Source organism: Leptonychotes weddellii, chromosome 14 (assembly GCF_054177405.1).
Source record: "Leptonychotes weddellii isolate Sample4059 chromosome 14, ASM5417740v2, whole genome shotgun sequence".
NCBI lineage: Eukaryota > Metazoa > Chordata > Mammalia > Carnivora > Phocidae > Leptonychotes > Leptonychotes weddellii.
The window spans coordinates 71,683,430-71,708,858 of NC_138382.1; the positions used below are offsets into that span (position 1 = coordinate 71,683,430).

Here is a 25,429-nt window from a genome sequence, read left to right on the forward strand (position 1 = left end):
ATGGTTTGGTTCAAAGTTCCTGGGTGCTAATTCATCAGGTCAGTCTGTTAGAATCACCACCATCCTAGCAGCTGGTGTTTACTGAGGCCTTGCTACATGCCGGGTGCCTTCCTCAGTATTCTGCATGTGTGAGGACATTTCATTCCCTTAAGTACCACATCTATGAGACAGGGACTATTGTCTTCACTTTACCAATGAGGAAACTGAGGCTCTGAACCATTTGCCTGTGGTGATGCAGCTAATAAATGAGCCAGGGTTTGAACCCTGGCTTCTAGCTCCAGAGTCTGTCCTCTGCGTGTTCCACTAACAGCTCTCATTTACAGGAAGTTTGCCACCTGCCAGGCCCCATGCTAAGTGCTTCACATGGCCTATCTGACTTGCCCCCCAAGGCAATCTGAAGAATTTGGTGCTACTGATACTCCCATGCAGACAGAACGGAATCGAGGCTCGGCAAGATGAAGACACTTGCCTAATGCAGCTGACTTCCGGCAGAGCCACGACTCAGAGCTGCTGTGAGTCTGATGCCCCTCTCTGACTTACTCAGCTGTCCTGTCAGTGTGCTTCAAGCTCCAGTCAGTCAGGTTGGGGAGGAATATTTGAAGAGATTTTTTTTTTTAATTCGAAGATTTTTGAGGCTTATTACAAATTAGCCAAACTAACACCAAAACTGCAAAAGACTTTATTATAAGACACATACAGAGCATTTGTGAGAAACCTATAATTAGTGGGCCTCAGAGTTGGCGTGCAAACTTCCTCCCTTCACACACAAGCAGACGAGGCCTGGGAAGGGGCGGTGTGGCAGAGGCAGGTGGCAGAGCCAGGGTGCAGGTCAGCTCCCTAAGCCTGGCATCCGTAACTGCTCCCCACTCCTCCCAGTGTCCTTTCTTAGGGAGCAGATGCACTTGAGTTGGCCAGACCAGTGTTCTGCTCCTGACACCACCACCTACCTGCTGTGTGAGCTTGGGCACGAGACGTCACCTCTCTGGCACCTCATTTACCTTCTCTGCTAGGTGGGGAAGGTACAAATACCTACCTTTTAGGTAGTTCAGAAATGTACGTAAAGCACTTAGCGCAGGGCCTACTACACAGCAGGTCCCTGTAAATGACAGCCGGGCTGCTGATGTAATATTGACTACGATGACACTTTTTCTACTCCTGTTATGTGTAAGTCAAAACAGAAATTTAGCACTTAATTGGAACAAATTAATCCCAAATATTAATTGAAAGTTAATTCTGGATTATTTGGTGAGGATCCAAATATAACTTCCGAGATCACTAAAAAGCTTCCTGAATAAAAAGGCATGAATGAATAAGCAATGAATTCACCTGAGCAAAAAAAGGCAAGTGGCAAAGCTACAGAGCAGTTCTAAGGATAGCATGTAAGAGAATTACAGAATGATAAGAATTATGGAACTTCACAGAAGTCAATCAGTTTGAAAAGAGTCTCAAGTTAGTTCTATTTCTAATCTTCTGCTTCATAAAAAAGAAGACAAGGCAGAGCACTCAGGTGGGGACAAGGAGGTACTTTATATTTCACTGTTTAAACATTTTCTCTGAAAACAAATTACCGTTAGTCATTCAGGTCACATAAAAGTTGGATGTTGTTTCATTCCCTGTTTCCACGCTGACCACTGATACAAAGGGTCCGGTCCATCATTAGTTCATGCACTTACCTAACTGGACATCAGTTGTGAATCGTAGTCTGTGGATCATGCTGACTTTGAATGACTTGTAATGGTGGCTGCTAAGCATATCCTGTACTGTAGCTATGTCAATCTGTGAATCCTCCTCAAAAACTCCGTCTGCCCTTGAACCTGGGGAGGAAAAAGCAGCTTAACACATAAAGATACATGAGGCTTGGCAAATGGTGTCTGCTTAAAATGCTTTGGGATAAATTAAAATAATATGGGCTATTTAATTTGGAGAAGAAAAGGCTGAGCGATGACTTAATAATGCCATTCCAGTAAACAGAGAATGGTAGCATATTCATCATTCAACAATTAATTCCACAAACACTGCCTATTCTATGGCAGGCCCTTGGCTGGGCAGCAGGGATACGCAAGGACAGAAAAACTGCTGCTTGCCAGAAGCTCTCCATCTCCACGAGAGTAAGTTAAAACCACAAAAGCATGGGTGGTCGCACTTCTTGTTTCTTCTCCTAATAATACTTTTTCTGATCATAAGAGTAATCCACGCTCTTGAAGAATTCTCATGCTTTCCAAGATTCTCAAACTGTCTGTTCATCAGCTTCCTGTCTTGCGCCCCAGTCTCCACTGGTGTGGGCACGAGCCTGCTCCCGCTTGGACGGCTGTTAACAGTCTCCTCACTGGCCTTCTGGCCACCAGGCACTCTCTGCAATCCAGCCACCACAGGACTTTCTGATTCATATGGCTTTCTAAAGCTTTGATCATTTATTCACTCATTCAATGTTTAGTGAGAGCTTTGTGCACGCTCAGTACTCTGATATGTGATACTGGGGACAAATAAGAAGGTTTGTGCTAAAAAATCTTCCCTGACTTCCCATGGCCTCCTGAATGAGGCATTGTTTTCAGCCAAGCAATCAAGGCTGTCTATAATCTGGCTGAAACATAATTTTTCAATTTTACTTGTCATTTCTCATCCATACCTTTTGTAGTTCCTCCCAAACTCCTCAGACTGCACACAAGTCCAGGTTTTTCTACTTCTGGGCCCTTGCCTAGAACACCCCCCATCCAACCTTACCCTGGACTTGTCAAAACTCTACCCAGGGCAGCTCAAACTTCACTTCCTGAATTCCATAGCAGTTGGTTTATACCGGACCCTGGAGCCAGAAAATTCAATTCAATTTTTAGCTCTGCCTCTAACTTGCTATATGATCTTGGGCAAGTGACTTTATCTCTCTGAACCCCCGTTTTTACCATGCACAGAATGCCAAATATATTTAAAGAATCGAACACAAAATACACTTAATAAATAGCAGTCACGATTATTTTTATTCTACTCTCATAAAGCACCGCATTCAACCTTGCACTAAAATTGTTGAGTGGTTGGTCTGGCCTAATTTGGAAGCTTTTCGACAATCAGTAAAGTTTCTCATTCATCTCTGTATCTTCTGCAAGCACTACAGGCAGCTGGTGTGCTCTTGTTAAATTTTGCTAAAGAAAGAAAATAAATTAAAATAAAATAAAATAACATAAAGAACCAGTGTGTATGAATGCTAAGCACTTTACACATGCACTTAAGCCTCATTCAACCCGGTGGGTACTGATTTTCTGTATCATACAGATGAGGCATCTGAGGCTTTGGGAAGTAGAGTCATGTGCCCAGGGCCACACTAAGCACAGCTAAATTATCTCCCATCCCCCAGAGTTTAAACTGTGGTCTTCTGAAGGTGCAGTTGCTGGTGCCCTTCACCAGTGGGACGGGAGCATCTGTGCAGCAGAGGCCGACCAGAGCAGGTGCCCTAAGCCTTGTTGTGTGGAACACCCAGAGATGGCCCACAGGGGAATCCAGACAGAACTCCTTGGGACAGACTTGGAGGAATGGAAAACTCGAGGTTTGGGTATAAAATGGGAAAATTCTGTTACATAACTGGCAGCCTGACAATTGCATGCTTTTCCTTCCCACAGTTATTGCTTACAAGGTAAGCTTTTAAGTCAAAGTTGGTTTCTGATGCCTTTACACTGGACTCATTTATTAGGAATTGTGCATTCGATTTCCAAACCCTGCAATTATTCCCAGCTAAAATTACTCCAGCCCCTACAATAATGCTCTCCCTACAGTGAAGACACAGCCTCACCCTTAATGGGCCATTCACTGAATGTCCGTGATACGGTCCCATCTTTGAGCATCTGCGCATATTGTCTTCTTTGCCCAGGTCACCCTTCTCCCCACTTCATTCTCTCCTGACCTATTCCTCCAGGTCTCCTCCCTATTCTTCCTGAAGAACTTAGCTCAAGTGACACTCCAGGGAAAGCTTCCCTGATCCCGGGCCCCCAAGTCTAGTACAGCTCTTTTCGACACTGCACCCAGCATTTTCCTGCAGAATGCTGTCACAGCTAGTCATTACCTGTCTCTGCCCCAAGAGGGCAAGCAGAGTGACTGCTTTACTCACCATTATAGCCTAGATCCTGTTAGTGCCCAGGATAAAGCAAGTGCTCAATAAAAATTTACTGGATGAATACAGCTGCCATGTCCACAAGAAGGTGAAGATCAGAGAGGCTGAATGACTTAACCAATATCACCTCACTAGGATCAGAAGAGTTGCACTCAACATCTATAAGGGCCATTAGGTAACCTTGCTAGCTTTCTTTGGGACACCTGTAATTTTGGACAGAGGTGCCATCATTGCAAGTACTACTGTCTTCTGGGTAATGTCCATCTCTTAAACCAAGATGCTGGCTAGAATTTACAGAATTTCAAATAATCGTTCATTTTCCCCAAAACACACTCCACTGAAACAGAACTGCGGAGATATGTTTATTTCTATTTTTAGAACCTTTTAAATACGAGAGTTGTGGAGAATTTTGGTGAAATACTGAAATCCTTTCATGTTTTAAAAATCAGTTAAAGCCATCTTATCTGAGAAAATGCCATTATTAGATACAACTTAGCTCAAGAACTTCTGTTTTCTTTACTAATTAGTATTTTCTAAATATTGCAGGTATTTGATTTGGAAAGGGGTAACAGCTCATTATGCTAAAATGCCAATTACTAGAAAAAAAAAACAAAAAACCCACACTTAAGAGTTTTACATTTTATGATGTTGGATTAAAACCAATTTAAAAATTACTATAACGTGACATATAATTTTTTACTGAGCAATTTCAATGCCAGCTGCTAATAAAGCATCTTAGCTGTAAATGATAATTCAGATGCTTTTAGATAAAGTGGTGCATAAATATGGCTGGAAATTGATTTAGCTTCTTACAGAAGCTACTGAAGAATGACATATTTTGTTTAATACACCAGCTAATGTAGTCCTAAAAGCTCAAACAAGTGCCAGTTTTCACTCCTAAATTTGCTGTGGGAGATTAATGAAAACTTTATATTTTGCTGAAATGTTAATAATGGGCAGATGAGATGATAGGATTTTAGTAGAGGTCTTAAAGCTATGGAATAACCAGCAAGGCTTGTCAATTTCCTTATATTAATTTTGTTCAAGACTTACATAGCTGGAGCTGGCTCAACACACTAATGCTTCTTGCATTGACCTTCTACTCTCCAACAGTGTAAATTCATATCCCATTTGAGGATTTAAGCCTCCCCTCATACTTGGGTAAATTCTGAGCCTTGCCCCAGATGACAAGCGGCGTGTTTGCTTTTGTGATTAAAAGGGCAACAGCACCTGGGAGAATAGGAAAGGAAGGAAGATCTCTGTGCTCGCCTCCAGTACATGCTGCCCACCCCCAAGCAGGTCATCTGATGAACTGGTCTCGGAGTTACACAGCCATTTTTCCAAGTAGGCTTAGGAGTGCCATTGCTTGGAGGGGGCATGTGTGTGTGTATAGATCAGTCACCCATATAACCTGCAACGACTCTCCCCATACCAGCAGGATGCTAGACTATGAAGGCACACTGGTGAGGATAAGGCAGGGTTCCTGATCTTTAGGAGCTTACAGACTTGCTATTAGGAACACAAAGAAAAGAGTACAAGGCAGAGATAAGTACCCAATAAATGGTGCATGCAACAGACTTTATATCGAAGCAGAGCATTATACCAAAAGCATGTTTTTGGAGGAGAAAAGTTCAAAGACTTTGCATGTATACTTTTACTGTTTGTATCCTTCCAGAAAGGAATGAACCCAACCATATATCAGCACTACACCATTTGCATGTTAAAATTATTACAAAAAGCAACTTCACATTTAAAAACCCACTTCTGTTCAAGAGAAGACATTTTTATCTACTCAAAGTCAAAAAAAAAAAAAAGAGAGAGAAAACCAGAATGTCTTAGAAATAAACATATTAAAAAAACCACTCCCAAAGTGTTAATTTAATTGAAACATAACCCTTTGGTATTTTGTTAAATGAGCAATTAAAAAGGTCACAAGCAATTAAATGAAACAAAAGCCACACTGTGTTCATCTACATTAATGCTGAACTGGGTCTCCTCCTGAATGACAAGATAAATTGTAATGGTGCCTTCAAAGACTTCACAATGTATTTTGTCAAAGTCGGGAGTGTTAATGTCTCTATGTGCCATGGATTACCATAATGTATCGTGTCAAAACGCTCGAGCTGCAATAACTCAAAGATGTATTGTGATAGATCAAATTTTGGGGTGGGACCTAAAAGTGACTTGAGCACCAGTGCGCTCAGATGGTCTGACACCAGGCTCTGGAAGAATGACAGAGAGCCCATTTGCAATTTGTAAAGGTTTGTGGGACAAAATCTAAGAGGGAATGGAGCCTAGCTATCTAGAGGAAAGAGGTAGAAAGGAGGAAACAGGAATGGCACCTATCTTAATGGCAAAACCAGGCTGGAGCAAGAGCGGGTAGAGGGAAGGAGAGGCAGGCAACATCTAGGGTCTGCAGGAAAGGAAGGAAAGGAAAGAAAGAGGAGGTGCTGAGTGCGCCAAGGGCTGGGAAGTGGCCTTGGGACTTAATTGGAAAGAACCTGGAACATAGAGTTCAGAGACGTCGGTTCAAATCGTAACTCTGACATCAAGGGTTAAGAGTGGGTCAAAACCTTGCCCAAGATTCCATTTTTGGGAAGAGGCAGAGCTGGGACAAATCTGTTGAACTCGAGTCCACCTTCCTTCTGCTGTGCGTCTCCTTCCCCTCCCGCCTCACCACCTTCCTACAGGCAGCAACAAGGAGACAGCCTGGGTAGGTGGTAACTGTAAACTCTGAATCAGTGGTTCTCAAAGTACAGTCCAGGACCCACTGGAGGGGTGATCCCCAAGAACCATTCTGGGGGTCCATAATCTCAATAATATTTTCACAATATTAACAGTAAGACATCATTCGCCCTTTTCATGCCTATTATCTTACAAAGTAAAAACAAATGTGTTAAGTTCACTGATAGGGTTCTGATTCCACATTGCAACAAATCTTTAAAAATCAATCACTTGAGGGGCGCCTGGGTGGCTCAGTTGTTAAGCGTCTGCCTGCGGCTCAGGTCGTGATCCCAGGGTCCTGGGATGGAGCCCCGCATCGGGCTCCCTGCTCCGCGGGAAGCCTGCTTCTCCCTCTCCCACTCCCCCCTGCTTGTGTTCCTACTCTTGCTGTGTCTCTCTCTGTCAAATAAATAAATAAAAGCTTTAAAAATCAATCAATCAATCAATCAATCAATCTTTTTTAAAAAAAGAATCACTTGAGTTTCGGTATATTAATGAAAATTAATATCCACTATTCTCTGAAAAGGCTATTGAAATACTCCTACCTTTTCCAACCACATATCTATGTTAGGACAACTGAAACAATATACTATAGCAGACTGAATGCAGTAGATATGAAAATCAAGATGCTTTCTATAAAGCCAGACATTGTAGAAATTTGCAAAAGCATATATAAAACAGTGCCCACTGGTTCAGGTGATCAGTCAATAATTTATCTTCCTGATGGAACAAAAATAAACGCTCTTCAGAGAAAGAAAATGGAAAACAAAACAAAAGAAAATACAGGTATTTTTCATAAAAATTTGTTAACATGTAATGGATTTATTATTACTCTTTAATGAATTCATAAATATTTAAAATTTTCTGTTTTTATTCCTAATAAGTTGATATAACCCAATAAACAATAGCTCTTTGGGGTCCTCAATAATTTTAAAGAGCGTAAAGAGGTCTAAGACAAGAAGCTTCAGAGCCACTGCCTTTATTGGTTCTTATGCCGTGCCTGGATGTCCACTTGGACAATCATGATGAGATGTAAAAGTGCAGTTACAGCTGCGTTGGCTACATACCTGACAACAAACACAAACAGAAATCCTGGATATACGTTACAAGAGTAACAGACTTGCCGTCAGGTGACTGGATCAAGGCTAATTGTAACTAATACTGTTTTACGTTTAAAAAGTGTTTTTGTATATGTGATTTCACTGAAAACTGAGGGAGACACTTAGAGGTACATATGGGACCTCCTTTCAGACAAATGGGCGCTAATCATTAAATCAAAGCTCAGATGAACTCACTGTATGCTACCGGCAGATGCCTTTGTTCATAGATAGAAACTACACAGGACTTCAAACTTCATTTTATGGTTCAGTAAGTCTTAGACCAAGTCAAAAAGCTTGAATCTAGTTCTAAGTTAAAGCAACTTCAATCTCCCTTCTCCAAAAAGATCTATGCTAACTCTAGAACTCAACCAGAAGACAATGGCCTTTGTTACATCCTCCCCTTTAAATGCTCTATAGCTCGATGATGAGGTTGACTGATCCTAGCAGGTTCACAAATAGTCACCCAGCACCCACCACAGCTGTGGGACTATGCGAGTGCTTCAAGAACACAGGAGGATGGCAGGATTCCCAGATGATGGAAAGGGGACAGGCAGTCCACAGAGGGAGTAGTATGGGAAAAACATGAAATCCATAAAATGTGAGCACATATATAGGGAACAGCAAGTGTCTGCACTGGGTTGGAGCAAAGAGTGTGTGAAGGGGAATAGTGGAAAATAAAATGGTCCAGAGGTGGAGGGGGATAAATTCTTCAAAGGCAGAGACAGTATCCAGTATCCATGCCAGGGCCTGGCACAGAGTAAAATACTGCTGTACAAATAACCAACTAAGTGAAGAGGAAATAGGGGCACTTACGTGGCTTAGCTGGTTAAGGGATGACTCCTGATTTCAGCTCAGGTCATGATCTCAGGTCCTGGGATCGAGACCCACATCAGGCTCCATTCTGAGCAGGGAGTCTGCCTGAGGATTCTCTCTCCTTCTCCCTCTGTCCTCCCTACCCCACCCCACCCCACCATGGGCACGCTCCCCCTCCCCCATGTCTCAAAAAATAAATCTAAAAATAAATAAATAAGTAAATGAAGAGGAAATAAACCATCTTCTGCCCTACTCTTTTTTTCTCCCCCAACATGGGGCTTGAACTCACAACCCAGAGATCAAGAGTCACATGCTCCATCGATTGAGCCAGCCAGGCACCCCTGCCCTGCTCTATCTTGACACCTTATTGCTATTCCCCACATAGAACAATCCCTGCTTCAGCTAAACTGGACTTTGCTCAGGTTATACCATTTGGCCAGGATGTCCTCCCCACTCTTTAAAATGTATACACTTCAAGGTCTAGTCTAGAATCTTCCCTGATCCCTCTCCTGAAACCCTGTAGTTCTGAAGGCTCTAATGATAAGTGTGATAAACATCTGTTCTCCCCTTCCAGACAATGAGCTCCTTTGAGGGCAGGAACATTCTATCCTACAGAGCACATAGCAGATATTCAATAAACGCTGTTGGTGGCATGAATGAAGTTTGATGCAACACAGGTTAACCATAACAGTACCCAAGTTCATACATCATCCCTCTATTTATCTTGGTTAATAGAACCTAATACACCATTCCTAGTTTTCCATTTGGACAACCCGCCAGACTGGGATCCTGCTTCAACAACAACTACAAGAGCAGCTAACATTTACTGAGTGTTTACCATATGCCAGACACCATGCTCAGCACTTTAGATATGCTATCTCATTTAATTTTCCCAATGCCCTTTTGTTGCACATTATTATCCCCTTTTTATAGGGGAGAAAAATGAGGCTTAGAATGTCACCCTGCTAGAACAGCCGTACAAGTAGCAAAGGCTGGAGCTAGGAACTGAACCCACGTCTGTCTAATTCCAAAAATGTGCCCTTAATCACCACATAGCCCTTTGGGTAAAAATGTTCCTTAGATGGGCTTGAGTGTCCAAATCCATGGTCCATAACAGCATCTAAGGAGAACACAATCATGCCTGGCCTTGCCAGAACAAAGAATCAGGGATAAAACCTAACTCTCTTCATTCTTTCTGTAAGACTCAAAGCTGGCTGCATAAGTGAGTCAAGGAGAAAAACTCTCCCTTTGCTTTCTACATCCATCACATCTTTTTTTTCCAAAGGCCTTTTAAGTCCCTAAAGCCTCATAAGCCTCAAACTTCTCTTCTATTAAACACTTCCCTTTGGCTACTAGTCATTTTTGCTGGTCTCTAAAAACTAATCAATAGGTGATATACTATAACACACACATGCGCGCATGCAGGCCCTCTGCAGTAATCTCGCCAAAGCCGTCAGGATCACACAGTAGGATATGCCCTTCGCTGAATGTTCCATGCTACAACCAGGGTAGGGATCCTTGCTGTCAGGGCCTAAGTGATTAAACTCTTGGAGTCAGAGCCTTTCCACAGGGAGAATTCAGACCCTCAATAAATCAGGGTAATCTTGTTTTATGAGGTGATCAGAAAGAAAGTTTCCGGTTTGTAGAATTTCTAAAAAGAGCAGAACACGGAACCAGGGCCTTTAGGCTCTGCTTTCTAGATGCTGTGCATCCCTCAGTCTTAACTTCCAGCACTCTCACCCTTGCTCATTTCACTCCACTTCATTCATTCATTCTCAAACAGGTCAAGCTCCTTCTCAAGGCCTTCAGATGAGCAGTCCCTTGGACTGGAACATTCTTCCCTTACTAACTGACTTAATTCCTTTCTCTTCTTCCTCAAGAAAGCTTTCTCCTCCTCTCACCAGCTCCAGTCACCTGCTAGATACTCTTTTATACCCTTTGTAGCACCTATCACAGCTTGGGCTCCACGGTATGGGGCTCCTCTCTACCCTCTAAGCACAGTGACTGGCCTAGAGGGGGACAACATCAATGTTAGGGGATGAATAAACCCATGTGTGCTTTATCCTTTCAGAGGATAAAGCATGACCATCCAAGGGTCTGGACCATTGGTTCATTATGGGTTTGCTCAGAAGTTAGGTTGATGACAGAATTCCCATCATTTTCTCTTCCTCCACTGTATCTTTGTTACTGTTGAAAACACAGTAAAAGGAGCCTGGGCATTTTTGACAATTTACATGACAAAATATCTAAGAACTGTAATATATGATCAACACTGAGGCATCTCTGTCTCTCTTTCTCTGACTCTGGAGTCAGAGACTGAGGGCACACAAGCTAGAAGTACCCTACCTCCCATCAGGGAATCACTGACGAAATGTCACCTGATGCATTACCAAACCATTAGTCAGGGGCTGCAGGGTGGATTCTGGGGCCAGGAGCCTACCAGAGGGATGCAAATCCCTGTGCCCTCACTTAGAGCCCATACAGGGTTTGTGGCTCGTCAAACATGTTTCCTTACTGCTCTAATGTACCAGTGTATTGCTTAATGAAAGTTCTTAATTGTAATTCAATTAATTACATACACAGAGTCCCCAATTACATTTTCCAATAAGACATTGGCTGTGGTACAGGTCTAAATGCACTTAACCAATTTCAATATATTAAGACCAATTTCCCTTGAATACTAATTACTACCTAATGATAAAATGAAAAGGGGGGAACTTTCAAGAAAGGGGGAGAGCGAAAGATGCAATTCATGTGGAATTTTCCAGCCCACAGAGTACAGTTCAGACATTCATTACTGAAGAAGTAGGTGTGGACAGGGTACAAGTTTGTCTCTGGTACAGGTCAGCACTGGTTTTGGCCAAGGTACCACCCACCCTTGGTGCTGGCCATTGCCAAAAGGGGCTTGTGGGAAGTCTAAGAGCTAGTGGGAAAACAGGAATAACAGAGAGAGAAAAGGCCACCACACACATGCACAGACTAGCTGTGGTGTCTGGGCAGAGGTGTGTGTCCTGTGTCTCAGGCACACAGACAGACACATACTGGGCTTGGTCAACACTTGCACTGTGCATACACATCACTATGCGCTCTTAGTACACACAATCTCATTTAATCCTCCTAACAGCCCTACAGGATAGGGATTACCATCACATTTTACAGATGGGAAAATGAAGTTCACAGAGGACTTGCCTAAGGTTACACAGTGCCTGCAAACACCTTGCTTTGTCCACTACAACACATTACCAACCAGTCCACATTAACCAGAAAGCAAGAGGCGCAAACACACAGGTATTCTTACATCGGGGACAATGTTTCTGTTTCATTTAAATTCTGTTAGCATGCAGCAATGCAGGGAGCTGTTACCCATAACTATATGGAAAAAACCTTCACCTGTACAAAAATTCCTTATAGTGAACACTTCCCCCCACCCCCAAAGTCAGACACATAACTGGCTTTTGGTAGTAATTCAACCTAAAATTCAAACCATGAAGACCACAGGTCATTTCTATTTGTAAATAGAGTTTATTTGCACGATCACATTTTCTTTTGCATTTATATGCCATATAATATATATATTGTGCTATATAATAAAAGAGGCTTAAAGCCTTGGTATTTAAGTCACATGATAGAAATTGGAGACATTAGTAATCTGTAGCTGAAGAATGCCTCCAGAAGCCAAATGGAACCACCAGGGAGTCTCCAGGGCTGGGACAGAGCACACACAGAAGGAGGGATCAGCCCACTATGAATAAGCACCGTGAAGAGGAACTAGAAATACATCGGGATTAGCAAAGAGTCATTCACTGCCTATGGTTGCTTCCTGCCTTCCTTTTTATTTAGTAGTACTGGGGGGTGGGAGGCCACAGTGGTGGGGGGGAGCCCAAGTACATCCATGAAGAAACATATGGGTGTGGATGCTCATCCAAATCCCAAATTGTATTTAAAAGCTATCACGTACTTGTCCCCTGGAGCCCTAGTGAGAAGCCTGCTGATGCCAGGGACTTGGGAGGCTCACTCTTTCCAGGGTAATGAACCATACCTGGCCACAGGCACCCAGATGGTCCCTGCCCTGGGGAGGGGTGGGGGTGGTCACAGTCCAGAGTGGGGGGATGGGTCAATCCATCCAGTGGAATCAGTGATCAGACTGAGGTAAGTACTTCCTGAGTACAGGAAGCTGCCTCCTCCTCTGGTCTTCAAGGGGAATCTAAAGGAGCTGGAAGAGGCCTCCCACAGACTGAGAGCCAGAGATACTCTCCCCTCCCACAGTCCACTTATCTAGGTGACTGTCCACCTTGAGCTGAGGCCTTCCTCAGGATAGCTTTAAATTAAGGAAACTGAGGATCTCAGTCATTGAAATAATGGAAGATCTCCTCGAAAAGGAAAGGAGGTCAAAGGAGGTTGACCTGACATCTAGAGAACAACCGAAGCCTCTTTGTATGGCAACTTCTACTTAGAAAATAAAATAATCAGGGGTGCCTGGGTGGCTCAGATGGTTAAGCGTCTGCCTTCGGCTCAGGTCATGATCCTAGGGTCCTGGGATCGAGCCCCACATTGGGCTCCTGGCTCAGTCAGTGAGGAGCCTGCTTCTCCCTCTCCCTCTGCCTCTCTCCCTGCTCATGCTCTCTCTCTCTGTATCTCTGTGTCTCAGATGAATAAATAAAATCTTTAAAAAAAAAAAAAAGGAAAATAAAATAATCAGATTCAACTGTTGCATTAGAATTACTGGACAGAAGATACAGTTTTCCAGCTTCCCACCCCCAATTATTATTCATGCGATCACGTGCAAATCACCCCCTTAAGCCTCAGTTTCTTCTATAAAATAAAGATGATGAGCACAGTGGCCTAAAAGCTCATTACAATGACAGAACTTGTATCTCATTTAATCCTCAAAAAACCCTTGTGAAATAGATTCAACCACCTCCATTTACAGAGGAAACTGAGGCTCAGAGAAATGACCTGATTGGCCTGACGTTAGAGGCTGCGGAGGCATAACTTTTAAAGCCCTACGCGACAAGGACAGACTCTTGAGTGATCAGACAGTAAAGAGACAGTGCCTGACATTTTGTTGGTATTCCATGAAGCCAGTTTAATTTCAGGCCTGCTTTCCTGATGACGGAAAATTCCCGAGTTTCTCTCTTAACGTTGTGCAAAGAATAAGTTGGTTCGTGCTGCATTTTTCTTCTAAGGACCTGGGTGGGCTACCTACATATGATCAGTGGGTAAGAGAAAAGGTCACTGGCAACATTTGGCACAAAAGGAAAGTGAGGCTCAGTTAGGTGCCAGGATTTATATAGATGCTTGGACAAGAATGGAAGTCTTCTACCGTTACATCCTCTCCATAATGTACTCCATGCCTCCTTCTGGTCTTATTCCAGCTTCTGGCAGACAGTTGGCTGAAGGATATAGTAGATTATCAGACAAGAATCCAAACTGGAAAGCTCAAGGACTTTGGCTTGTCATTTTCCTTTTTAGGCCAAGATCCAAGCACAAATGTTAACTCTCAGTCCCCAGGCAGAAACTCTTGTCATATCAGCTTCATTAGCAAGCTTCTCTCTCATAGTGTGTAAGACAATTGTCATCACAATTCTTAGGACTGAAGATTTAGTTTATTTTATCAACAATCTCAGGGTGGGCTTTGGAATCAGACAGCTGACCTAGAATTCTGGTTCTATCACTGGCTAGCTAACTTTGCACAAGTCACAACGTCTCTCCACAATCAGAAAGGTATCTTGTTAGGGTAGTTGTGAAAATTATAAGAGAGCGTTTGCAAAATGTCTAGCACAACGTGTATTTACAATAGAAGGCCTAAATAAGTAATTTATAAAACACCTTTTGATGTGGTTGGTATAAAAAGTTATGACCATCCCTCCTTGGAAGAAAAACGGAAAGGCTTATATCAACCCTTGTGGCAGTATGCTCAATCAAATGGTTTTACTTATAAGGTATACATGTATACATCTCTTCTGGGACAACAAAGAGTGGAAAGTACCCTGCTTTTTTTTTTTTTTTTTTAAGATTTTATTTATTTATTTGATGGAGAGAGAGAGAGAGAGACAGCGAGAGAGGGAACACAAGCAGGGGGAGTGGGAGAGGGAGAAGCAGGCTCCCCGCTGAGCAGGGAGCCAGATGTGGGGCTCGATCCCAGGACCCTGGGATCATGACCTGAGCCGAAGGCAGACGCTTAACAACTGAGCCACCCAGGCACCCAAGTACCCTGCTTCTAAGTTCTCTGGTCTTATGACACAGACTTACAGACTTGCCTGCTCTCCACTCCCCTTCCTCCCTCCATTCTGTATCAGTTCCTCCCCCCATCACACATCTCCTTGAGGGCCCTGACAGGTCTATGATTCCAGACCTCCACATCTGTGCCCATCTGCTCTGTCAGCCACAGAATGCTGTTTTATCTATTAATTATAATTAACATTTATTGAGTGTTTATTATGTGCCAGGCACCATTCTAAGAGCTTTATGATTATTAAAACTTACTGAATCCCGTCAACCTTATGAAGGCAGATAAACTACCCAAGAGAGGTTAAGTAAGTTGTCCAGGGTCCCACACCCAGTAAGCGACACGGCCAGAATGTGAACCGAGGTAATTTGGCTCAATAGCACAGTCTCTTAAACACTGCATGATAGACGCTCATAATTTAGTTCACCACTAAAACGGCTTTATGGACAGCAAGCCTGTCCTGATCAAACATACCAATAGAAACAAACAAACAAAAAATTCTATTCTGAAATATTTTGTCTCAATCCAACTTCTTAATATGTAGCTGTGGGAGAATAGTATTTGTTTCAATGGAATTTCTACTTAAAATTAAACAAAATATTAAAAAACCTTCTCTAGAAAAGGAATAAACAGCTTTTATAATTTACTTCCATTTTACGAATATTAGTTATAATATTCCACTGATTCCAAACCACTGACTGCCTTGTGCCCTTTGTAAATGCTGGTAAGGGCTTCTTTTACGAATACAATGATTTTATTTTTTATTTATTTTTAAAGATTTTATTTATTTACTTGACAGAGACAGACACAGCGAGAGAGGGAACACAAGCAGGGGGAGTGGGAGAGGGAGAAGCAGGCTTCCCGCGGAGCAGGGAGCCCGATGCGGGGCTTGATCCCAGGACCCTCGGACCATGACCTGAGCCAAAGGCAGATGCTTAACGACTGAGCCACCCAGGCGCCCCACGAATATAATGATTTTAACTCAGAGTGAGACAACTGGAATTCTTTAAAGAATGAAAGAAAATGACAGGGAGGGAGGGATTACCCACTTAAATCAGGCAAAAAAACCAAAAACAAAAACAGATAAGCAAGTTACAAAGGGGTGTGTTGTTATAATTCTCCCTTTGGTGTGCCATGGTGTAATACTATACATGGTTTTATTTTTTTTATTTTTATTTTTTTTAAAGATTTTATTTATTTATTTTAGAGACAGAGCACAAGAGGGGGGAGGGTCAGAGGGAGAAGCAGACTCCCTGCCGAGCAGGGAGCCCGATGCGGGACTCGATCCCGGGACTCCAGGATCATGACCTGAGCTGAAGGCAGTCGCTTAACCGACTGAGCCACCCAGGCGCCCCTATACATGGTTTTAGATCTCAAGTGTCATAAGGATTGTTAAACTAAGAGCTACTCGTTTTTATTTATTTATTTTTAAGATTTATTTGACAAAGAGAGAAAGAGCATGAGAGAAAAAGCACGAGCAGGGGGGAGGGGCAGAGGGAGAGGGAGATACAGACTCCCTGATGAAGAGAGAGCCCGATGCGGGGCTCAATCCCAGGTCCCTGGATCATGACCTGAGCCGAAGGCAGACACTTAACTGACTGAGTCACCCAGGTGCCCCAAGAGCTACTCTTTTATGTAATCTTTATCTGTGTGAACTCAACTTTATTGCTTCTTTACTTCTTAGAAAGTCATGCATGTTCATTATAGAAACTCTGGAAACTATAAGTAAAGTATAAAGAGGAAGGAAAATTAATTACCCAGAATCTTGTCAACCAGAGACAACCACTATTAATATTTTGTCATTTTCCTTCTACTCTTTTTGGTTTGTTTTTACATAGTAGATATTAGTCCATATGTGTTATTTTGTATCCTTGATATTTTTCCTCCTTAATATTACACCAAAAGTTATTTCTCCCATTGTGAAAACTCTCGGTAAACACAACTTATAAGAGCTGAATAACATTCTACATCTCCTGAGATGATTATCCTTTTGACCTGTTACTGTGGCAAATTATCTTGACTGTTTTTTTTTTTTTTTTTAAAGTAGGCGCCATGCCCAGTGCGTGGCTTGAACTCACAACTATGAGATCAAGACCTGAGTCGTGATCAAGAGTCGGGATGCTCAACCGACTGAGCTATCCAGGCACCCCTTGACTGGGTTTTCCTAATGTCACACTAACCTTGTACTCTTCTGAATAAACCCAACTTGGGACTGCTATATTATTCCCTTAATATAATACTGGATTCAGTTTAATATTTTGTTTAGGATATTTGTATCTATTTAAATTTTCTGTGTTGCATAGTCTTTATTAGGGTTTGGTAACAAGACTAAGATAGTCTCTTAAAATGAATTGGAGAATGTCACTTCTTTTTCTATTCTTTGGAACAGCTGATGTAAGACTGGAGTTATTTCTTCCTTAGGTGTTTGGTACAACTAGCCAGTGAAATCATCTGGGCCTGATTTTTCTTTGTGGGAAGGTTTTTAATTGTGAACTCAATTTTCAAAATAGTTATGGGTATACTCAAGTTTTCTATTTCTTCTTGTGTCAATTTTGGTAAGTTGACTTTTTTTTTTTTTAAGGAATTTGTCCTTTTCATCTACATTTTCATGATTTTTGGTATGGAGGTTTTCAAAATAATTTCATATTACCTGTTTAATAACTGCAGATCCTTGATAATAAAAGTATAATTCCTTTTTATTTTACTACCATTTGTTTCTGTTATTTCTCTTCCTTGTCTTTGATCTATTTCATCAGTGGTTTAGTAATTTATTAATGTTTTCCAAGAACTAATTTTTGTTTTTCATGTCCCTAAATCTACTTCCTTAATTTATGCTCTTTCTATTGCTTCCTTCCTTTTATTCTCTTGATGTTTCTTTATTTGGTTTCTTTTCTAATTTTTTGAGCTGAATGCTTAGCTTGTTACTTTTTGGGACTTTCTTCATTTGTAATATATGAATTTGAATGCTATGAAATTTCCTTTAAATACAGCAGCCCTCAAACCTCAGATGATGTCAGGGTAAAATTGTTCCTAGGTATTGATCTTAGTTCTTTTGGTTCAATCTTCTCCCACATATAGGCCATTAATTATTTTCTATCTTGTGCTTTCTGATGACTTTAGGGTGATGATTTGTGTATTTTAATCAGCTTTTTAAGTTACCTTCAGTGGGAGAATTTGTTCAAATTACTTGGTCTGCCTTTACCAAAAGGTGATGTGCTCTGCACAATTTTCCAATATAGGGATATACCTTAAGTTATCTAACTAGTCCTCTAGTGTTAGATAATATAAATATCTTACAACTATCATTATACATATATATTTATCGCATTTCAGATTTTTTTTCTCCTTAAGACAGATATTCAAAAGCAGAAATGCTGGGGAAAACATTTTTAGGTCCCTTGATACTTTTGCAGTTACATTAACTTGCACTAGTCACTGGTGTTTGAATAAGCCTATTTCTCCCCCACAATAAGGACTCTTTTTTAAATACCCAGCTTATCTGACAGGTGAAAAGTATTCCACTGTTGCTTTAAAATGTTTTTATCTTATATTGTTGATAGGGATAAACATTTTTTGTTTACTACTTATTTGAATTTTTATACCACTTGGGAATCCAATTGATTTTTATTTCCTTGTATATTTATATAAGATACTTATAACTGGCTGCCGACTATGGGGATACCAACCTTCTGCCTTTGAGAATCTGTTGCTAAATGCAAAGATCATGTTTCACCATCCTGATGAAATTTGTGCATGCCTCTCCAGCAGAGGCTGTCAGGGCCCTTGGTCAGTGAATAGCAAGCTGGTCTTGCTTAGAGGGTCAGTGACTAAAAATTGCCATTCATTCACTCATTCAATCTATACTTACTAAGCTCCTTCAGTACTGGCTTGTAGTGGATGATGAGTGAATATTTGCTGAAATAATGAGGGACAACCTTTATGGGTCAAGGATACTCTCACAGACCTGACAACCTAGTGGGGGAGATAAGACATGAAATGATCACTGAGAAAAATATATAATTATAAGCAGAAATATATCTAATGAAGAAAAAGTAGTATGTTCTATGACAGAATAGAATAGGGTACCCAAGTGAGGAACGGATCAGGTTTAGGTGAGGGAGGTGGGGGTATCACAGGTGGCCTCTTTGAAGATGTGACATTTGAATGAGACAAAAGATGAGAAACAGCTAACTGGAGTGGGGGAAAGCGTGTTCCTTGCAGAAGAAATAGCCTGTGTAAATGACCCAAAGCAGGAATGACAGCAAGAGTTGGCTGCCATAATCTCAGTTTTCACGTCCTTGTCCCTTGAATCAGTGGGACTATAGAGGAGGGAGTGGTAAAGATTCACAACACGGAAACTGAAGAAGAAATGAACTGAAGTTTCAAAAAGGCTTACAGCATAGCTCTAGGAACCACTACACTGCCTCCTACTAAGGAGTATGCAAACAGAATTTTCTAAAACTAGAAGTCTGAGCAGTGATACTGACAGGGCCAGTTGTTTTATATACAAAATAGTCTTTGCCTCAGAAAAGGCCTCATATTTATTTCTAAGCTGTTTCCAGGGCTGCTCCTAACTTAGGAAGATACAGCTTAACAGAAAAATATTAATCACACAGTGCTAAACAGGATGCAGACTTTTTACCAAAATGCGTAAAATCAATCATTTCACTTTGGCACACACTTTTGGCACAAAGGCTGAGATCTGCCTTGGAAAACAAAGTCATTTCAAATCTGCCTAGAGAAGCCAGACCAGTGAGTGTTCCCAAACACAGGACTCCTAAGCATGTTTGCAACGGACAAAGCGGGCATGGAGCGAGGAGGCCAACGTACTGTTCTCTCGGACCAAGCAGAACTCCCATGCGCTCTGGCTCTCCAAAGTGCTCTCCAGGTCCACGGCGACATTGGGCTCGCTCTGCTTCTCCAGGCGGTACTGAGGGCCTGGAAGATCAAAGGGGCAGGAGGAGGGGAGGAAGTCTGAAACAATGAATTTAACATTGAAAAAACACCACATACTGGCGAAAAGCTGATAAAGCATTAGGCAAACTGCTGAAGTCTGTCTGAGGGGGTCTAGCTATCCAAGATGGAAGAGTTTGGGGTTTTTTCCACAAGGTTTTACAGCTCCGTTTGTTCTATTATCAGCTCCGTTTTTGCTCAGCTCCCCCAAACAAGGTGAGAGGTAGATGGCTTTTGAGCTGGCCTGACTTGGATCACAACATGGCTACACGGTTTCTCAGATATGAGCAAATAACCTACCCTCTCCAAGCCTCTGTTTCCTAATATGTAATGGGGGGATACTTATACTTTAAGGATTATTGTGAAGATTACAGATGATACAGGAAAAATACTTAGTAAGGCACCTGCCTCATAGGAAGCACTCCTATAGAAATACTTATTAATAATCATTATATAATAATGAATAATCAATTACAAGCAGGAATAAAGTATGTTTAGAACTCTAATATGACGACAGCCCAAAATTTTTTAAAAATTTAAAACACAGGTGAGGTAAAAAAAAAAATCTCTCGATTTCTGGGTTATGGTAATAGACAGTAGCTGCTGATTCATGTTTTTGTTGAAACATTCATGAAAACACAAAGACACGGGTTCAATAATACTGAAAACCAGGAATACTAGCTAGCCTGTGTCACACAGGGGGTTCTGGCAGATCTTAATAAAACACTGGGGCATTTTATACATTTATTCATGTATTTCTTTGTCAAGCCAAATGACAATCTTGTTCTCAGATAACACCTAACAGGTCCAATGATCAGATTCAAAAGACTGCTCCTGTTGTTAATGGTTATTGAAAAGATTAGAGGTGTAAGAAACTGTCTTATTATTTTGACTATGAAAGGCGTGTTTGGTCAGACAGAGGGGAGGTGTAAGAGATCTGAGGAAAGCATAAGAGGCCTTCGGGGCTCCCAGGCGGAACACATATTTTTAGATATGTTCTTCAGCTGTTGTCAACTTGTTGTTATTCACATCCAGTACTACTTCACTAGTTGGAAGCATTTCACTCACCTCCTCCATGTCATTCTCCTCCTGTATGTACTACGTTCATCGAGAGCACTGTCGTGTCATGTCAGTTTCATGGGATAGTCTATCTTTTCTCTAACTGGTATGTCATTAGCAAGTCTCAGAGTTCTTACACACATTGAGTCTTTTGTACACTACTTGTAGCTCTTAAACTTTTACTAAGTCAACAATGTTCAAAACACTTATCTGTTTACACAAATACATACTCAGAAACCTACACAATTCACATAAACTCTAATACACTATGTTCAGGTCATGAGGGTACTGTATTTCAACATTATATACAGTTAAATTTTCATTTCAAAAATATTTAGCAAATAAAGGTCTCCGATGTCTGTCACCTATCACTGACATTTTCAATTACCAGGCATGTTTGCTGCTGATTGCTGATCCCTCCACACTCACTGGGGGAAAGTAATCACAGAAAAATCGTGCCCAGCTGAACTTTCAGAAAACTTAACTGGTGAGTAGATTCCTATGTACCCTCTCCTTTCCTTCCTTTCCCCTCCCAGCACCCACCTTTCATAGCTATGGGCCTCTTCAAGCCCATGAGGGGAAGGGAGTCACCGCTGAACCTAGAGAGCTGCTAAGACACTGGCCTGTTAAACTATCTTGGACTGCCCACCCCCAGTACCTCCCAGCAACACAGTGTGCCAGACACTGACATCCACTTCTATGAATTTACAGGGAAATTGGCTACAAAGTTTAGCTATAATAGTGCACTTTTTTATGATGGCCAAAATTTGGGAACACCCTAAATATAACAACAGGGGACTGGTTAAACAAAATATTATGAAAAACCATAAAGATATCAAAAGTGATGCTGCAAAAATACATGTTTACAGTATGCTACTTTATGAAAAACCAGCAAATTATAACATGTTTATAAAACATGTTTACAGTATGCTACTTTATGAAAAACCAGCAAATCATAACACAATACATGTAGGAAGATTGTAATTGTGACAAAATATGTGTAAAGTCCAGGGGAAAAAAAGACCGCAAGGTTATTTCCAATATGTGAATAGTGCTTATACTGGATGGTGGGATAATGAGCATTTTTATTTTTCCTTAGTGTTTTTCTGTACTTTTCACATTTCCTATAATAAATAAAGGCTACTTTTATAATTTAAAATACATCATATATACTTACAAGTCCCTGATTTCTATTACTATGCCATTTTTCTGAGGATACCATAATTATCTCACATTGTAGCTTCTGTAATGGGTCTTTCACATGTGATCATTTAATCAAAACAAGACATTTACCTGTTTATGTAGATCGCTATTTGCATCTTAAGGAACCCTACAACCTAGGCTTGCTTAGTCTGACTCTGAGCACAGTGTACAGGGGGCTGGGCTTCTCAAGCTGTCTGCCTACCTGACAGCTGGACTCTAAATAAGCCACCACTTTCCTGATCTCTGGGAGCCAAGGCCTGGCTGCATCGGGGTGTATATCAGGCTGGTCTCCTTTGCACTCTTTCCTTCCAGTCTCTGTGGCTGCCTAGGAAACACGATGAGGGTAACCAGGGGAGGCAGGGAGTATGAGGAAGGGTTCCTTGTCCTTAAACATGATGAGCCCCTGCACCACTCTCAAAGCCCTAACTGCCATCATTCAACATTCACTCTCTTGTTTCTTGGGTCTTGCAGATATTTCTATTAAAATAGTTTGTTTCATGAAAGTAGCTTTAGGATTTTCTCCTTGAAGCCTAATATGATGATGACTCTCACTTACTGAATGGCCATTATATGCCAAGCATTCTACATGTTACCCTAGTGTATGCTCACAACAACTCTAAGAGGCAGATATTATCATTCCCATTTCACAGATTGGGACCCTAAAGGTTGGCAGGGTGAAGTAACTTGGCCAAGATCACAAAGGTAGGAAGTAGGACAGGGGAAATAAAACCCAAGGGTCTTAGGCTCTAAAGCCTCTGTGTTTTAAACCTTTCTTCCTCTAGCAAATATAAATTACTGGCCAATTATAAAGAGGCCATAGTTTATACCATAAGTATAGATTTTTGTAGATTTGTAGTTTCATTTGGGTTCTGAATCACTTAACTTGTGGTTTCTATAAATTCAAAATGAAAATGATCTGAAAAAATTCATTTTAATGAAATCCATACATACTAAATATCCTGTCCAATGGCTATATCCTGGGTCCTTATGAAGACAGATCACCTTATTTTTCCATCCATCCAGGAAGGCCCTCTCCCTCTTATCTTTCCTTAACAATATTCTTATGTGTGCCCAGTTTTGTCATTAATTGAAATTTTCAGTGTCATTTTCTGTCCTGGGTACTCCCCCTGTTCTTCCATAAAAGCTAAAGACCAACGTGGAAACCCATTTCTGAGCTTAGCAAAGGACTGATGGGTCTTAACTTTGGGGAAGACAGGGTGGCTAAGCTGGACTTGAGATCAAAACCCAAATGGAAAACTGCCTCTTACAAATATCAACTTCACTCCTAATTCTTGCCCAGTGGATAAAATAGATCACACAGAAAGACTGTTGCACACATTTTTCCCTGAAAAAGTCAGATGGATAACTTCAGGCCACATAATGTAATGAGAGGCAGGGTATGTATGAGAAGCAATATAACCTGGTGGTTAAGGGCATGGACTTGGGGCCAGATTGCCTCGCTCTAGTCCTGGATGATCAACTTAGCTGTATGATTTTGGGGCAACTCAATCTCTTTCAGTTTCTTCATCTGTAAAATGGGGATAATAATACCTCATAGGCCTATCTGAGGATTTGATGAGTTAATAGCTGCAAAGCAGTTAGAACAGTATCTGATACATTAATAGTGTTACGTAAGTGTCAGCTATCCACCACAGCCTCGTCACGGGACTATAACAATACTGAGAGATCCTAACATGGTAGGGCCTACTACTGTGTGCCAGGTACTGTGCTAGGCCTTTTATTCAGATCATCTGATTTGTCACCCTAGCATGTAAAGAATATGAATTCCATTTCATGCAGGAAGAAACTGGGACTTACAAAGGCTAAATAACGGGTTCAAGGTTCCGTAGGAAATGGTGGAATGAGGATTCATAGCCAGGCTGCCCCAGCCTGCACTCTGTAATATGTACAAATCATACCACCTCCCTCATAGCAAGTTCTTAATATAACGTCTGGTGATGATAATCAAGATTATGACAACCCAGACCTACTAGATCTATCAACCTATAGTTTCTATCAAATGCTTAATTTTCAGGCAGCTAACATGGGAGAAAAGAAAACATAGCAGCCAAAATCACTTTAAAAAGACAAGCTGTGAGGTCAGTTTCTATTAATATATTTTTGCCAAGGAAATGATTATATAAAAGATAAAAGTCTCCTTCACACTGAACAGAACATAGTTCTCAAGGCAACATCCACCTTTAGAAAAAGGTTTTAAAATGTCACAGCTGCGCATGAAGCCACACGCCCTCTACTTCGCAGTAGATGTGGACACAAAAGGAAGATTCTGGGAAGCAGTTACTGGGCAGCGACAGGAAAACCTATCTGGGCATTCCAATGATGTATTTATTGCAGTAATGCCATGTCACCGGATGGTCTAGGAACAAAATGGTGCTCTGGGCACTTTGGGAGTGATCCAAGTTATAATACCCAGGCAGGATTTTTATAGGATTTTGTAAACCCGAGGCAAACATCGCAGCACATAAGTTTCAAAGAAAATCTGAAGTATCTGCTGGATAGTGGATACATACATGGTCAGTCCAGCTTCCTCTATCCCTTCAATCCTTGACTGAAACATCAAAGGTTTTAGCACACAGTTCCTTAACAGCTTAGAGCCAGCTGAGAGTTGAAATCCAGTGGGAAGCAAATGTAGAAGCCCAAAGAGAGAGACCATTGCCTCAATCACTCTGCATCTTCTTTCTGAAGTTTCGGAGAAACTTCCTTCAGACCTCACTCTCAGGAAAAAGCTGCACTTTCTCGGAGCAACTGGTTTGCTCTTTTGTATCTTTAGATAGTTTAACATAAATCTTGTAAACTAACTGATAGTTTCCCTTTCTCCTTTGCCTGTGAGGAAGCTCAGCACTAAACATGTGATCCAACTGTGCTGACTGGGCACACATTTCTGTGACAATTAATCCTCTGGATCTTTATTTTCCTTTTCCTTTCATGTTGTCTTTCAGTTCATGTATTTTCATCCTATTATAAGGATGTATATATTCCAAATGCTCTTTGGATTGAAGTGAGATATAAATGAATTAAGCTATCACTGTTATTGCTGAGCACCGGAACAAGTTTGAGGACCACCTGTCTGAAGAAAAATGATGAAGTCAAAGGTTGAATACTTCCATGGACGTGCCTTCATGTCAATCGTTTTCCATTCACCAGCTTCAAGAGCTGCTTTAATCTGAAAGAGCTTCTTGTAGCCAGAAAAAGATGCAGTATGAGCCAGTAATAGGAAAGGCTGGATTCCGA

The 25,429-nt window shown here is 41.3% G+C and overlaps 1 protein-coding gene across 6 annotated transcripts in view; it reads right to left on the minus strand.

Annotated features, from left to right (window-relative positions):
* The window catches only part of MAPKAP1 (MAPK associated protein 1), a 236,432-nt gene that overhangs the window by 41,182 nt on the left and 169,821 nt on the right, over positions 1 to 25,429 (minus strand). For 5 of the 6 annotated variants that reach the window (XR_014140160.1, XM_081803593.1, XM_081803590.1 and 2 more), the window contains exons 8-9: positions 19,793 to 19,900; positions 1,674 to 1,814 (exon numbers count right to left, since the gene is read on the minus strand). Coding sequence is in view for 5 of the 6 variants with exons in the window: in XM_081803593.1 (XP_081659719.1) it covers positions 1,674 to 1,814; positions 19,793 to 19,900 (249 nt within the window). In the remaining variant the exon portion in view is untranslated. The remainder of the gene's footprint in view (positions 1 to 1,673; positions 1,815 to 19,792; positions 19,901 to 25,429) is intronic. The other variant, XM_081803592.1, reaches the window with a different exon arrangement.